A 17,258-nucleotide genomic window follows, 5' to 3' on the forward strand; every position below is an offset into this window, starting at 1 on the left:
CCATAGAACTGGAGACAGTGCAACAGGCAACCATAAAATCCTATTTTGCATCATCTAACTATTATGCAGTGTCTGGAACTGTACATCAGGTTCTTGGTACGATGAGTGTCAAATGCCACAGATCAGCTTTCCTCATGTTAGACCATGAGTTTACAATCTGGGATAAATATATTTATGAAGCAAATGATTATGAGGGGTAATGCAGAACACCCTATCTCAACTTTGAGCTTAACATGATCTAGATATATGTTATGGCATTATATTTTGAAAGCATAAAGAACACAGTGATGGAGTTTATCAATCAACACCTAGCTGAATCTGTAATTGCACATCAGATCCTCATGCAGGAAGAACTTCAACATCACAGTCATCTAATATGTTATACGATAACAGGTTATACAGTGTGGATTTAAGAGTAAGTGTACCTGGTCAGGAAACGTGATAAAATGGGATCTAAACAAGCAATAAGAGCTCCTGTTAAAAAGAAGAAAAGAAAATATGTGAAGTACTTATCACTCACAGATAAGCTGTTATAGCACCAATGATGTCCCCCAAGGGAAGATGAAAATTTGACAGATCTGATAGAAAAATACAAAAAAGACAATAAACATCATGAAAAAAAGGAAAAATTGCCAGGCTTATAAACTGGCAAATTCAACCCATGAGGGTAACAGGGTAAAAAGATAATGCAAAACGTGAGAATTCCACAGAATAAAGAGGCAGACTATGGAACCAAACGACTCAGTACATGCAATACATCAGAGAGCCCTAAACAGGCAAAAAAAAGGTAGGAGGAATCAAAACAGTCATAAAGGTGGGTAATGAAGAGAAGGGAAAAAGGTGTGGAAGACAAAATTACTCTCTTGAGAAGCAGAGGCCTAAGACACAAGGGAATGACCAAGAAATATGAGAATAGAGGAATTATGAAACAAAATACAGCAAATACATCAAAATCAACAATATTTGCATACCAACAGCAGCAAGAATAGGGCTTTCAATGAAAAGACAAAGGATCAAATGGAGGATTTGGATAAGTATTGAAGACAGCAATAAGGAGCCAAACAGGAATGGAAGCAGGAAAGGGAAGACGGAAAAACTGGAAGGAACAAAACATGGATAAGAATGGAAAATGGAAAACACAAGCACACTTGGTAAACTGAAATGCAACCGTTAACATCACCCAGCATCACATAACAGAAGAAACTAAAAGGCATCATTCAGAAAGCCAAGATAAAAAGGATGGTAAATGAGGAACAGTAAAATAGGAAGTTACAGATGAACCAACAGTGTTATGTATTCCACTTATACAGGAAAACCTGCTAAGGAGGACGGTTGAACAGGACGGGAAACAAAGAAAGCTATGCACAAAAGTCCAACAATTCAGGTGAGGAACCAGAGGAAGCTATATTTAAAAATAGAGTGCTGGTATGAATGGATGATGCATGATGAAATTGGGCTAACACAAGAGAATTGAAGTAAGAGAAGAGGGAGGTGACAACCAGAATTAGCACTGCAGTGGAAACCATGGATAAACTAGGCAATATGAAGTCACAAACAGAACATTATGTAAAACAGTCTGAAGTATGGCAAGGACGTACGGAAGTATACTAATAGGAATATATGCATAAAGGTAATGACCAGATGAATCTTTCCCAAGAACATACTCTGCTCCCAAAGGAAGACAATCAGGAGACCAAGATGGGAAGTAGTGTACTGAGAAGAATAGCAAAAGTGTCCACATTTTAATACTTGAAAAAGTAATGACCCGAAGATCACTCTGCAGGGAGAAATGTCTTGAGATGGGATAATCAAACTATGACCAGATTCAGTGTATCTGAATGATAACATGCCAACAAAGTGATGTGATAGCAGTTGGCCCAATACAGAAAATCTAATACTTTAAAACAGATCTGTTGACTGAGTGCTCATTGCCCAGTGATGTACAAGATTACTCTAGAATTGTCAGAGCGGACCATCACCAACTGGCCCCAAACACCTCCCAGGACGTGAAGAAAAGCCCAATAAAAAGCAAGAAGTTCCTAGAGATTGACATGGAGAGAGGCCTTAGAAAAAGACCATCATCCCAAAAACTCCCAAGTGTTGAAATACATTCCCAACTGGAAAGAGAAGCATCTATAAAAGGTGACATTTTGGACAAGAAAGAGGAACAGAAATACTGGCAGTAATATTTTTCAAAACCAACCACCAATAGAAGTCAGTCCCTAAGGGAGGGGGGAGAGTAAGAAAGATATATACAGGATCCAAAACAAAGCACCATTTGTACATCAAAACCTATCAACAATGAAGCATGATGACAGAACCAAGAGGAATGAAAGCACCAATAAAAGCCCAAGACCTCAAAAGAGAGAACTTCTTGCACAGTAAGAGGAAGAGACGAAGATTTACAGCATACAAGACATTCCACATCTCACAACCAAAGTGAAGCAAGTAAGGGTTAATGGAGAAAGGAGTTAAAAAATGCATCAATGAATCAAAAGAACATTTGAGTAGTTATAGATACAACATGTAAGGCCTGAATATTGTCATAAATAGGCTAACATGTAAAACAAGAATAACACATGGAAATATGTACACAGTACTGTTGCAACAAGTAACTAGTAGGCAAGTAAATTTTTTGTTTTGAAATGGAATAAAATGAAGTTGAAGTGCTGGATGATACATTTCCATGCAAAAAGATTTAGAAAAAAAAGCAATTTTGAATCATTGGGCTCGAAGTCTAAAGACTATTTTTCTTCCTGCTAAATTTTTGCCACCTGATAAACATTTTTCAGACAAATTTTGAAGGAAGTTTTATATATTTATTCTAACTATATTTTAGAACCAATACTTTCTCATTTTTGACATTTATTAAAAGGTAACTCATGATGAAAAGTTCATATTTTCATTATGCACAACTGCTGGGTTTCTGTGTACAACCTCTTATCAATTTTTTTAAAAAATTCTGCTCATCTCAAAGAACCTTTTCTTGAGAACTTATCACCCCTTGAGAAAATACTTTTCTTATTTTCAAATATTTACCCGTGTTTTTGCAAAATGTTTGGTTAAAAACCTTATAATGCCACATCAAATGGTTTGATCCTTTACTAATAAAATGATTTTGAATGCAGAAGTAAGGAAAGTCTATATACCTTTGTTTAGAGTAAACATCACACAATCCTACAAAAGTAGAATAAATATATAGGTTTTAAGTGTTTTTTTTTTTAGTTTCTGTAATCTTGCCACTCAATTTAATTCATTTGTGAATAGTGAAAGTATTTTTTGTTGAATTATATCTGTTTGAAATCTAGACATTTTCTTCAATGAGAAGATATCACATGAAATAAGGTTTACTCAGTTAATGAAGTTTAACATAGTAACAAACATATTTGAAAGAGGTTTGATCCTTATCAAGTTTAAGTAGTTTACTTAGACATAGGGTTATACACGAAGATCACAACAGGACAAGTCACATAACTAGTTTGCTTGATGGTTAAATGTACGCATTTAGTTCTTTCCTCAAAGTTGTGGCATTTTTATTTTTAACAGGCACAGTAGGGTTTTTCTTTTGAGTTTCACTGTTCATAAACACAAGTTGTTTTTTTTTAATATCCAAGCAAAAAATCATCAAATCAGATATGTATATGGTCTACTGAATATGAAGGGTGACTACAAAATCTTTATGGAATATATATTTATGTTTACCCTATTCAAACAAGACAGAGTGGCTAACTGGCCTCTTAATTATTTCTAACTGCAATTGTAATACATTTTGATTGAGTGTTATTTTTATCAGTGATAAATAATGAAAATGTTTTATTATCAAGTTTAGCATGAGATAATCAATATCTTAAAAACAAACATAATGGCAACTGTGTAATATTATTTAGTCAATATTAGCAATTCATTTGCCAAGTGAAGTATGTCCAAAACTACCTTTTGGAGACTTTTTTGCAAAACACACAAATGGTGACACTCAGAAAAGATCTATATGAAACCAAGGATAATTTTAAAGTTATTTAAAAATAAACAAAAAATTTTAAGCAAAATTAGAAAGATTAATACTATATTAGAATAATGCAGTAGTTCAAATATTTGTGAAACCAGTTCACAATTCATTTTTTTCTTGTCAGGTGGGGTATGCTAATTTATTGGTGGTCTCACTGATTATTTGATTAGCATATACCACAAACTGAACAGCTCTAAACATAGTTATGCATCAGAACTATCCAAATTAAAGTGTTTTAAGAGAAGTTCCAGTAACCTACATTATTATATTCTATCAGAATTATTTTGTAAAAAAGTAAATGAAAGTAAATAAAGAAATTCCTAAACAACATAATAGCATAACCAAAACCATTACAGTCAATGTACCTGCTAGAGATACTTTATGGCAGAAAAACAGTTGAAATAGGAAACTACCAAAAAATTATTTCCAGAGAGCATGCAGTGAGTTCTTAATCAGTCAACTGACCAGTTTGCAATTTTTAACATTATATTCAAGATAGTAGAGATACATAAATAAATAAATAAATAAATATGGACAAAATTGGTTCACACCTGCATGATGATTAGCAAGTGAATGCAAGAAATTGTAATGGAGAATTTTAAAACACTTCCATTAATGCCTCAAATATACAATGCCTCTTATAGGCTTGCAAACATTCATTGGAAGATCATAATTTGTTACATACATGACTTTTGGTATGGAACTTTTAAGATCTATTTGTATATTTGTTTTGTGTTTTTAAACAAGTACACCTTATCTTTAAAACATGATTCATGGTGCAAGCTCACATTGTTTTAATATCGTGATTACTTAAATAATCATGTACATACTTGTTTAAATCAACCAATTTATGGCTTCCAGTAACAAATTAATTATAAAACAACTTAGCATTGAGAGAAATCAAACTAAAAAAATAATTACCAATATCAACCTGAAGATGATGTATAACCTTCCGAAGAAAAGGAATGTAAGAACGCAAAAATTCCAGCTTTTCTTCATAATCCATGGTAATCTGTAGATTTGGAAATATCTAAAAGTTATATTACACTAATTAAAAATAATAAAATTTGAGATCTTACATTTTTTATTCTTAATTGTTAGTTATCAGAAAACTTTAACCAATTTACAACAAAGAATCCTTTAAGTACTAACAATTAACTCATTAAAAATTAGATATTTTAAAGGATATATGTGGAATAAATTCCATTAAATGGCACACTGAACTTGCAAATAAACAGGAATCAAATTAGTGTAAAACATGATAAACCCAATGGAAGGTAGCTAGTTGACAAAAGCTATCTTTGCTCCTGGATGAAGAGTAGAATTTAACTATCAACTAATTGTTGCAACAATGGATATAAATCATGAACTCCTATTCACAGCTCAGAAATGCTAACTGTGTACTAGACCATACCCAATCCAAACATGAAAAAAGTCAACAATCACAAAATCATAGGAAAATAATTCTAAACAAACTTCTAACATTATTAACAAAGGATCAATTAGTCCTTTAAGATTGTCCTTGTAACCTCACATCTGCAATATAAAAATCATTTCAGGATATCTAACTTTCCATTCAGAAATAGCTCAAATTGTCTTTATAGCTTCCCACAACCGATGTTTAATTTTGTTAGTCTAGCTAAGCTAATGAGAATCTATAAAACTTGCTTCTTAGCTGGTTGCAGAATGGTCTGTTAACCATCACACACAAATAATTTGATACTGCAGTACCATTTAATGAAGGAATTGCAGTGACACCTCCAAGGCTAGCTGATCACACATAAAGCTCAAGAACATCAAGTTCAAATCTTATTTTGATGTCTAAAGAAAGCTTCATTTTTCTAAAACATTTGGTGTTTTTCAGCTTATCTGTGGGGGAGTTATTTTTTGTTCATTTTTACCCATTTTTTAAATTTTATGACAATGCAACAACGTTTTCATAGGTTTACACTTTAATTTGTGATGATGAGAAATCCACTTGAAGTAAAAATGTATCTCAGGACAACTGGTATGGGTATTAACTCTTTTGAAATAATGCAGAGAACAATGTTTCAACCTTCTTAGGTCATTTTCATGTTAAAAAAGTGAAAGTTTGCAACTAATCATTGCTGGGCAAGTCTTAGGGGTGAGAGTATAAACAGGTATGGGATTGTAGGAAGCATTGCAGTTAAATGTTAGATTATTAATTAGTATAGGTCTAAAGGTGTTCTTTTATATTGCAGTTTAATTTTGGTTTTTGTTGTTGTATAAGTAGGGCTTCTTTGATTTTGTGTTTCTTTATATCTGTTACCCTACTTAGTATCTGGATGTTTTCTATGGTTGTGTTTATTTGATTTGCAGTGTTCAAAAACATGTGGTGTTTTTATCTGTTCTTTGAATCTGGTTTCCATTTTTCTGCTTGTTTCTCCAATTATGAAGTTGTGGCAGTTGTTGCACTGTATTTTATAAATAATGTTGGTGTTGTGTTTGTCAATGTAGTTTTGACATAGTATGGACTTTAGTTTTCTACCTGGTTTTTGAATAAATTTGGTATTTACTGGAATGTTGTGTTTAAGTTTTTTCCAAATATTGGTTATTTTTTCACTGATATTGGGAATATATGGTATGCAGCAGCATAAGGTTTTGCACTTTATAGTACCTTGGGATATATTATTGTTTATTGTTGATCTAAGTATGTGTATGTGTATAATTTTTTCAACAGGTTTTGGAAGAAATTTGTTTAAGTGTTTTATTTTGTTGATTTCACAGTTAATTTCACTGGATGAGCAGAGTTTTGTGGCTGTGTTTATTCGGTTTCTTAATATGCTGAGTTTGCATTTTGTTTCATGTGCTGAATCCTAGGGGATGTTCAGTCTAGTATGGGTGATTTTTCTGTGGATTCTTATTTTGAACTGTGTTGGTTCTTGTAATTTTGAAGTTGAGAAATGCTATTTGGTTAGTTTCTTTCCTGTTCACAGGTGAACGTACTGTTGTGATGTATAAAGTGGTTGAAAAACTAAGTGCATGTTCTGTAGATGTGAATCCAGCAATTGGATGTCAACATACCTGTACCAATATAGTGGGTGTAAGGCTGAATTGATTGCTTGAGATTCAATCTGTGTCAAGAAAAATGTTGGCTAGAACTGGTGACACAGAATTCTCCATACTTAGGCTATTTATTTGTGGGTAGTTTTGTTGGTAGTGAATTCTATAAGGGTTGCTAATTGGTTGCTGAGGATGTGCATCAATGGGTTGGAGTCTTGGATATAAAGTTCTAAAACTATATTGCAGGTTTCAGTAGTTGGGACTTCTGTGAAGGAGATTACATTAAAACTGGCCATTAAGACTTTACAATTTAGTTGATTAAGAATAGATTTCAAGTTAAGAGTCTTTGAAAAAGGAGCCAGCTTATGTTACATATTTGAAAAATGCCATGCTATGTATTTACCAAGGTCGTTAAATGATTCATAAGTCAACATTATGGGTCACACTGAACAATCAGGTTTGTGAGATTTGGATATGCCGTATAGTTGTGGTATGCACAAGTTCGTCCTGCATAGGTAAGAATCATGTCCTATCTCAACTGTATACAAGTAGAAAAACAAAAAATAGGTAAATGCAATCTCAGAATATAGCAACCAAGTATTGTTTCTTACTTCCTAGATCACCTTTGAATAATCCAAAAGAAATTTTATTTCGAACATTACGAAATGTTCTGAAGTGTCAATATATTAGATTGTGCCAATTATACCACAAAAACAGATCTTCCCTTACAATTAACAAGAAGAAAAACTTTTATACTAAATGTGAACTTTCAATTTTGTTGTTTTGGTCACCTAAAGTAAAAACTTCACTTAAATTTTCTATGCACGCAAGTAAACAAACCTCCTTAAGCTTCCAATGAAACCTTTTCCACTCTTATTAAATAGCATGGTTTGATTACTCAAATTTTCTGGTTCCTTTAACCCTTTCTTTTCTTACTTATTTTAATTCAAAGTTCACTGTGATTTGATTATTCAATAATGTATGTAAATAATTTTGGCTGGAACAAGCAAACTGTGCACCAAGCTCAGACAGCCCTCAGAAGTTTGAAAAATTACAATTACCAGGAATTAGAAAATGAAATATGATCTAACATAGATTTAAGTATTAAAAAGATAAAGCCACAAGACTCATTCAGGTTACATCTTATCTTAAACGAAAACAATAAATCAATCCATAAAAATGAAATTAATTGTAGCTCTTTTCTACTTGACTCTCCACAACTTTAAATGGCTGAATGTGGAAACAGCACACAATCAAAACTTACTTTTTATAATATTCTTATAATAAAACAAAGCTGCAAAAACAGATCCAAATTGAACTCTTGCTATTGATATTTCAACCAAAAACATCCTCATTAACATACCATATATACAACAAAGGAATATTTGGCTCTTCCAGGCTGTCCTTGTAAATTAAATATTGGGGAAAGTAAATTTTTTTAGTAAAATTTTAATCCCCTCTTACACTCCTTTAATTCACTGGTCCACTACTGCTGACAATTCATTCCTTAATACATTCAAATTTCTAGAACAGAAAGTTAAGGTAGTCTTTTCTAAGTATTAAAATTATGTCATCTAGTACATTATGTTCAGAAAATAAAAAATGAAACCCGAGACCTTTATCCCATTACTTTCCAAGATAATCTTGTTAACTGCACTAAGATTAACTCTTAATTACCTTTATTCACACATAATATTACCCTTACATACCTAGAATCATCCTAGTAGCCTTCGAGTCCTTTCCAGTATGTCAATAACCAAACTTGTATGTAATATTCCCAGTGTGGTCATTTGCACTTCACCAATTTCATAAGCATCTAATTTACTAACTAATTTAATATAGAGACTTCACCTATCCTGTGAATAACACTAACTCTAAAACTCAAACAATTTGGAGTATTATTAAAAAAAAACAAAAAACATTTTCTACTTAAGCAATGTTAACACTTTCCCTATCTGGAAATGTATTTCTGATAGACACCTTCCTACACAAGTAGCTACTTTTTTCTTAAAGTTGCATATTTCTGCTTGAAAGACTTGCATGCAACCAGGTATATAAAAAATTAATTTCACATGTGTGTACATGAATTTATGCTAAAACCTGACTACATATCATGTAGCAAAACTTTCTACTAATAGGAGTGCAACATCTTGCACAAACCATCCGTGTGTATGTGCAAGAACACTTTTGATGAGGTAATAAAGAGAGATGCACCATAAAAGTGGAGCTAATGAGTTGAAAATACATTTTCAGTCAAGAAAAATGTTAATTTACAAAATAAATACTCACCTCCATACACAGTTAGATAAAATATAACATTAAGATGGGAGGAGGAGATGGTGCAAAGATTACATAGATACACACTTGTGATAATTGTCCATGCAGATCTCCTTAATCAAGCTATATATACAGAAACATATATATATATATATATATATACACACACACACACACATATACAGATTGATACAGTTACACGTTTCTCTGCCCTAGCAGTTAAATCTCAATCAGTGATAATTGTCCAAGGTCCATCCTAGTGGTTGGCAGCTAGAAAGTGACAAGAATCTTCCATGTTCCACTCAGAAAAGGGAAGAATTCATACAGGGAACACCTAAGAATGTGACTGAATCCCCATCTACCTCTCTGCCAGTAAAGGTTTTTTACTGAAATGAGTGACCACAAAAACTTATTTTTAAGAGTCAACAAGTGCTAACCAGAGAAGTGTGCAAATGCAGAGCTTTGGTATTGGCTTTTTGCACAATATTCTACAGCAGGGGTTGCCAAACTTGCTTAATGTAAGAGCCACATACAATAAACTTCAGCTGCAAGACAAATAAAAATGTAATTTTTACGGTTACATGCATATTTTGTTACATAAATTTTATTTAAATATTAAGAAATATGCACATAATATTTATTAATGTATGTAGTTTTTAAACTGTTAATTTGCATTAGTCTCAATCGCAAAGTACACATACATATACCAAATGTTTTCAAAATCCTTGTTAATTATTGTTTTAATGATACTGAGCGTATTTAATATGGTAATAAACTACAGAAACATCTAAGAAAAATATGCAAATTTGCATTTCATTAACATTAACTAAGACTTAAAAATAAAAGGGTTAAAAACAGATATTTTTTATTAACATTTGTCTTAGTAAATATCTGGTCAAAACATGGAAAAAAAAATATGTAAATAAAATTAGATATTTTAATCACATACCACCTTACAAAATTTTAGTCTTATCATAACATTTTTCTGACACAGACACTGATACAATTATCAGACTATTTACTTCTAGCAGAGGTCTTGTGAGTTTCTATCTTGTGAGTCACTGAAATTCCTGCTGATACGTTGTCAAGGCTGAAAAAATTAGCTCCATCAGGTGTTGATTTGTAAGAATTGTATGATGCTTAGACTTCACAAACTTCATTACAAAGTACAGTGATTCACAGCAGTATGTTTGATGTTTTATGGCACAAAGCAACTAGGCTATCTGCCTAAGATAAAACAAAGTTTAATTTTTGAATTAAAAACATAAATAGCATTAAATCCAATTTTTACACCTAATTTACAGCAGTAAGAGAAAAACTACAGTAATACAAGTTGTAAAAAACTTTCTGTAGCACAATTGTAATTATCATTACTTGCCAGGAAAACTAACAGCTAAGTTAAAAAAACCACCATTAGTCACCTAAAATTGGCCTTTCCAGTCCTGGTTTCAAATTATATGACCTTATGGCCAACTTCTGAAAGTAATAAAAGTTTTAAAAGACTTGTAATAAAATTTTAGTTATAACTCACCAGGATGACTAACAGGTAGTTCAAACAGCGCCATTAGTCATCTGAAATTGACCTTTCCAATCCTAGTTGAGTTATTTGACATTGCAGCCATTTACTAATTTCAAATAAAAATAGATGTACTTTGATTCTTAAAAGAGAATTGCATTAACAAAGATTTAATGTATAAATTAAATTACTTCAACAGCATTAAAAACATTAATGGCCTTTAAAAAACTAAAAACATTTCGAAGGTTGATTGTGTCATCATCGCCAATAACACTGTCTAGCATTACTGATAAGCCACAAGAAACAGAACATGTTTACAATGGTGCTATAGTTGAGAGTCATAACAACAGCAAGACAGTAAAATGTGGCTTATTGGGACCCAAGTGTTACACAGACAACACATTGGTGCATCAGTCCCAGACAAAAGAAAATGATGTGTTAAGAAACTGTGACCAATGCACAGTCTAGTTAGGACAAATTCCTCTTTCCGGTCCTTATGGAAGCAAGACGGCAAAAGTCCAATAGAGGGTTTTATTTGGAAAAGCTTGCTTCCACGTTGCTCACTCCAAGTTGACTGCCAACTAGCACAGAGCAGAGCCTTGCATACAGGACCATAGTCCATGTATAGAACAAGCAGAGTGGTGACAGTACCAGAGTAGACAGATTTAGCTGCAGTGTCAACGAGCTCGTTCCTACTAATACCAAAGTGGCTTGTTATCCAGAAAAACTGGATAAAAATAGATGTTAAAGAGAAATGGGCCACTCAGTTTTGAATATCGGCAAGAACATGGTGAGAATGAACATGAAGCGATCCAGAGCCAGTAAAGAACTAAGTAAGTCAGTATAAATAATGTGATTTCAGTACTGCTTAACTTCTATGTGATTCAAAACAAGAGAAATGGCATACAGTTCAGCAGTGAACACAGAAGCTGTAGAGGTGATTCTGCACGCAACAACCAAACCACAACAAACCATGGCAGAGCCCACACAGTCACCTGATTTCCAACCATCTGTATAAGTAGGAATGGAAGGATGGTTCAAAAGATGTTCAGCAAATAGAAGACAGTATTTCCAATCAGGAGTGTCTACTTTTCTCAGATGACTTAAAGATAGGTCACATTTGGTGACTGTAAGAAGCCATGGTGGGATGGGCTGACCAGTGGATACAGCAATGTTATTCAAAGACAGACCCAATTCATCCAAATGTGCCTGGATATGAAGGCCAAAAGGAACAATGGCACATTGTCTGTTCTGAAAAAGCATGGCCTACCAAGAAAGAAAATGATAACCCCAGGTGGGATGCTCTGGTAAGGATCGAAGTTTCGAAGCATATAGTAAAGACAGTTGCAAAACACAGTGGTGCAAAGAAGGTTCAAAAGGCTCTGTGTATAAGCTCTGAACTGGAGAAATGTGGAAAGCCCCAGTGCAAAACCAAAGTCCTTGATGATGAATCAAGGCCAAGGTCCTGGCAAAGCTACAGACCATTGACCAATAGTTGAGTTTTGATCAAATAAGAGCATGATATATCTTTAGCACAATACACTGATCCGCTCCCGAAGTGACAGAAGAGAGAACACGGAGGATGTTCAGTGCTCTTGTACATTTGACCCATAGCTGCTTGGTGTATGGAAGAAAGGTCAGCTTACGGTCAAACACAAGCCCTAAGAACTTTATCTCAGGGACCATAGGCAGCACAACTTCACCAATATGGAGTTCAGAATCAGGATGAATACCCTGTTGGCAGCAAAAGTGCATGCAAACAGAGAAAAGTTAAAGCCATCTGCTGGAGTCCACTCCAGTAAACAATTGAGGACAGACTGTAGAACAGGAAAGTGTCAAACCCACACGAACTTGGAATCTCCTGTCCACTAAAAATTTTTAATAAAAATAGGCAAACGACCACGTAACATATACATATGTAGATCTTGCAAAATTTCATACCTCCATGTTGTATCATAAGTCAATGTCAATGAATATTGATACAAGATGTTATCGTTTAAGAAAGGCTTCTCCGATTGACATTAAGTCGAATCAGGTGGTCCATAGTGAAGCACCATCATCGGAACCAACACTGGGTGGGTGAGAGGAGGTTGTTTGATTCGAGGAACCAAACAAGATAAGCACTGACCATTCTCTCTAAGGTCTTACAGAAACAGCACGTTAAAGCATCAGGAAAAACATTCTCTTGCCAGATCCAGTTAAAAACAATCAAAAGAATAGCAAGAGAAGCAGAAGATAGATGGCACAGCATTTCATAGTGTACATCATCAGGTCCGACTGATGTACAGCCAGACTGATCAAGGGCCAGTTTCACATCAAACAGGGTAAAGTGATGATTGTATCATAGAGACAATCAGCTCGATAAGAAAGAGGTGATTGCTCTGCCTAAGTCTTAATGGCTAAGAAGGTAGAGGAAGAACCAGAAGTGCTAGACATACATCAAAAGCTTTCACCTAGAGTATCAGCAATGAACTGGGGATCAACTAATTCCTAGCCAACAGAGCAAGATCGAAAGAGGGACAGAATAATATTGCCCACTGACCTTTTGAATCTTGTCTCATATGACTTTGGAACTCATGGCAGAAAATATGCTGGTTGTAAACTTAAGGCTTTGACGGCTTTCCCTCCAAGCATGTCCACGGGACTGCTGAAAAGCAATGTGGTGCGAGTGTGGGATACCTATGAAAAATATCCCAAGCCCATTTTTTGAGCCTTCAATGTCACATGGCAGGCAGGATTCCATCACAAATGAGGATATTGTGGAAAACATGTTGAGGTTTTAGGAATACATTGAGCAGCTACGTGTATAATACAGTCAGTTACTGTCACGACATAGTTGTCTATTGATGGCAGGATCAAGTTCTGGCAAAGCAGTAAAAAAGGACCAGTTTGCTTGATCCAGCTTCCACCTATGCAAGTGGGTCAGGTAGCATCAACCACTGCCAGTCTCTCTAAAAATTATAGGAAAATTATTACTGACTTGTGGATTATTGTAAACCCTCCATGAAAAGTGGGAGAATAGTGAAGGGGAGCATACTGAGATATCAACAGCAGTGAAGGACAGATGAGGTGCACGAAAATAAATATAAGAACCACTGCTGCAAAAAAAAAGGACTGTGAATAGAGATCATATGCTCTACAGATCGACCCCTCCCATTAATATCAGCACTTCCCCAGAGGGGATGATGCCCATTAAAGTCCTCCAGAATTAAAAAGGGAGACAACAACTGTTCAATGAGAGCATCAAGGTCCGATTGATCATAGGTCTCTCCAGGCAACAGGTAGAAAGAACAAACAGTGATGGTATGACGTATGGAAACATGGATGGCTGCAGCATCCTAGGGTGTGTTGAGTGGCAAAGACAGGGTGGGCACATGCTGATCAACTAACAGTGCCACCCCTCCATGCTCTCATACATCACACAGCCTGTCATTCCTGTACAAAGAAAACCACTTAAAGGTGACTGTATCAACAGGTTTCATAAATGTTTCCTGTAAGGAAAGACACACAGGATGGTAGGAAGTAATCAGTGCTTTGATGTCATCCAAATTAGAACACGAACCTCAACAGTTCCATTATATCAATGTTGCCATTTTTATTTACGTGCAGGTAAATTGGGTGGAGAACCCATCTGTTTATGACCACATCTTTTTTTCTTTACTGTCTTTATTTGAGGGAGACCTATCGACTTCCATGGATAGATGGATCTCCCTGGGTAGATTTGGCAGGTCTTTGCTGTTGCCAAAAGATTCCAGCATCTGAGGATGTGAACAAATAATTGTTTTACATCTTGAGGCAGGAGAAGATGTACCTGTGGAAATGCCCACATCCAGAACCAAAGGAAGTGGATCTTGGGATTTGCTGAAATGTATGTTAGAGACAGAGATGGGTGTTGAAGTTGATTCAACTTTTAACCATGGAGGTCATTTGATTTGAGAATGATTCTTTTGGAGGCACAGAGAGATTCGTCTGTACTACCACTGTAGTAGTGGAATGAAGTGCAGCAGCATACATCCAAGATGAAGTGGTGGACAGCAACTTTCTAGCCTCAGAGTAAGTGATGTTTTGAATCATTTTAAAATGCTGCACCTCTTTTTCTTTCAACCATTTAGGACAAGAACAAAAGTAGAATGGGTGAGAGCCATTACAATTGACGTAATGAGGGTCTCTTTCACACTCATAGGCATTGTGGTCCTTGCCACTGCAATGGGCACGTCAAGGAACCGTAAAGTAACATCTTCCAGTGACCAAACTGGAGGCAATGGAAACATCCAAGAGGGTTTGGAATGTATGGCCATACCCTACAATTAAGATAACCTGCCTTGATGGTGGCAGGTGGACATGGTGATGTACATGTCAGAATCAGGGCATTGGTCAGCATCGTAATTACATCTTTGCAAGTGGAGATAACCTTCACTGCAGAAACTCCTTGGGGAAACCAGCAAGAATCTCTGACGCGGGGATGTTCTTCTAATCCCTCTCTACTATAACTCCTCATGATGAATTCAAAGTACCAGGAGGTGTAACCTCATTAATCATATCCCCAATTGCCTTTGAATGCAAGAGGAGTTCACTGTGTTAAAATATGGATGCTTCCACCAATATGTCACCAGAGCAAAACTTCTACACCGACTTTGGAGATCCAGCAAGTACCTTTTGAATGAAAAAGGAATACATCTACCCTAAAGGTTTGTCTAAAAGAGAATGTAGTATAAGAAACTGAGGTACAACAGGTGTTAGAGATGTTAAAGATTCCTGCTTCAAGACCTATGGTCGTTTACCTATGGGCTGTTTTTCACTATTTACGTTTTTATTTAGAAGATCCATAATAAAGTAAAGGAATATTTCAGTGCCCACTGTCTCCAACAACTATGGAGCCCTACAAGGGGATGCACTACAATGCCAAAACAAGGACACTGCAGCAATGCCAGGGTTTTGTGAGCACCATACCCAAACACCAGCACCTGTGAAGAACATCCAACACTAGTGCTTGGTTGACCCTAGCCCAAGTGGACCAGCCAACTAACCCAAAGAGGCCCCCCCCCCAAAGTCACCCATCTACAGGAATTCAAGGCCAAAGTGGTGTGTTAGGGTTGGACCCCTCAACCACCAGTATCCTCTCCTCCCCTTCATGGGTCACCATGCACAGGAACATGTGGGTGGATGTTTAGATCCCAGAGGTAAACTGAAAAACAGAACCTTCTCTTGGAGGTCCCCTCACCACATACAAGAATCCACATCAAGGGACTCAACTGCAGAATTGGATTTATGGATCAATTTTAGACCAAGGTCCTCCTGTTGTTCTATTAGTTCCATTTCCACAGCAGATGATTCTGTAACCAGAGGTTCAAGAATTGGACAACCATTATTAATCACTTCAACCATGAATAGATTTACAAGAAAGGCAAAGCAGAATTTCACTTTCTGCAAGTCTTCAAACCTGTGTAGGAAAACATCAAGCAGTCCTTATAATTTATTTGTATTCTTCCAGTTTGTGGTTTTATTTCAATATCAGAGAATTTATTTACTCTCCTTTTGAGATTGGAAATATAACTGAAGTTTCTTGACAATGTCTCTTTGAAAAAGTCTTATTTTATTCTGAAAAGTAAAAATTGTCAGAGTAAGATCAGAAACAACCTTATCCTTCCCCTGGAGAGCCAAGTTGAGAGTTTGTAGATGATTCATTATATCAGTAAGGAACATTAGATCTTGCATCCATTCATCATTTCCCAGTTGAAGATAGAATATTTTCTTTTCTTCAAGAAATGTAATAATAAGCTCCAACAGATCCACAAATTTATTTAAGACACTGCTGGTTGACAGCCACCTCACAATGCAGTAGAAAGAGACATCACTAGGTTTATCTTCAAGCTCCAGTTCTTCAATAACATTTTTGAACTATCAATGGATCTTCCCATTTAAGCATATGAAACTGACAATTTCAAAAACAAATTTCATAACATCTTCATACATGGATGAATAATGCAATGAACAGGGAGAAACTATGGAAAGCTGATACCAGTTTTCATAAGTGCAATTAATCCTGAATTTTTCCCCACCATTGAAGGTGTTCCATCTGTTGCAACACAAGTTTATCCAGTGGAATATCAGCATTTGTTAAGGCTCTGTCAAGTGCATTTTTGATGTAAACACAACAAGTTGTTTCTTTTAGTGTCACTAAGTCCAATATCTTCTTTCACAGTTACATCACAGGAAACAATGAACAGATACCGCCAGTTGTGGGTTGTATTGTATGCCTGTAGAGTTGTCAAGGGCAAAGCTGAACGCAAGGGAACTTTTTAAATCATTTTGTATTTTGCCTGTAACATAAGCACTTATCTAGGAGATATGTCTCTCTGTATTGTGGCATGAAGCTGATGTTTGTGCTATTAGTCACCGAAGTTTTGTGTTATTTGGATCTAACAATGCAATAAC

General features: G+C 35.3%; 1 protein-coding gene across 9 annotated transcripts in view; it reads right to left on the minus strand.

The window, feature by feature from the left end:
* The window catches only part of LOC143244533 (uncharacterized), a 64,357-nt gene that overhangs the window by 39,421 nt on the left and 7,678 nt on the right, over positions 1-17,258 (minus strand). For 3 of the 9 annotated variants that reach the window (XM_076489383.1, XM_076489378.1, XM_076489382.1), the window contains one exon: positions 4,928-5,018. In XM_076489383.1, coding sequence (XP_076345498.1) covers positions 4,928-5,012 — 85 coding nt within the window. In that variant the 5' untranslated portion in view covers positions 5,013-5,018. The other 6 variants (XM_076489384.1, XM_076489381.1, XM_076489377.1 and 3 more) reach the window with 5 other exon arrangements.

The sequence above is a fragment of the Tachypleus tridentatus genome, chromosome 2 (assembly GCF_004210375.1).
Source record: "Tachypleus tridentatus isolate NWPU-2018 chromosome 2, ASM421037v1, whole genome shotgun sequence".
Taxonomy (NCBI): domain Eukaryota; kingdom Metazoa; phylum Arthropoda; class Merostomata; order Xiphosura; family Limulidae; genus Tachypleus; species Tachypleus tridentatus.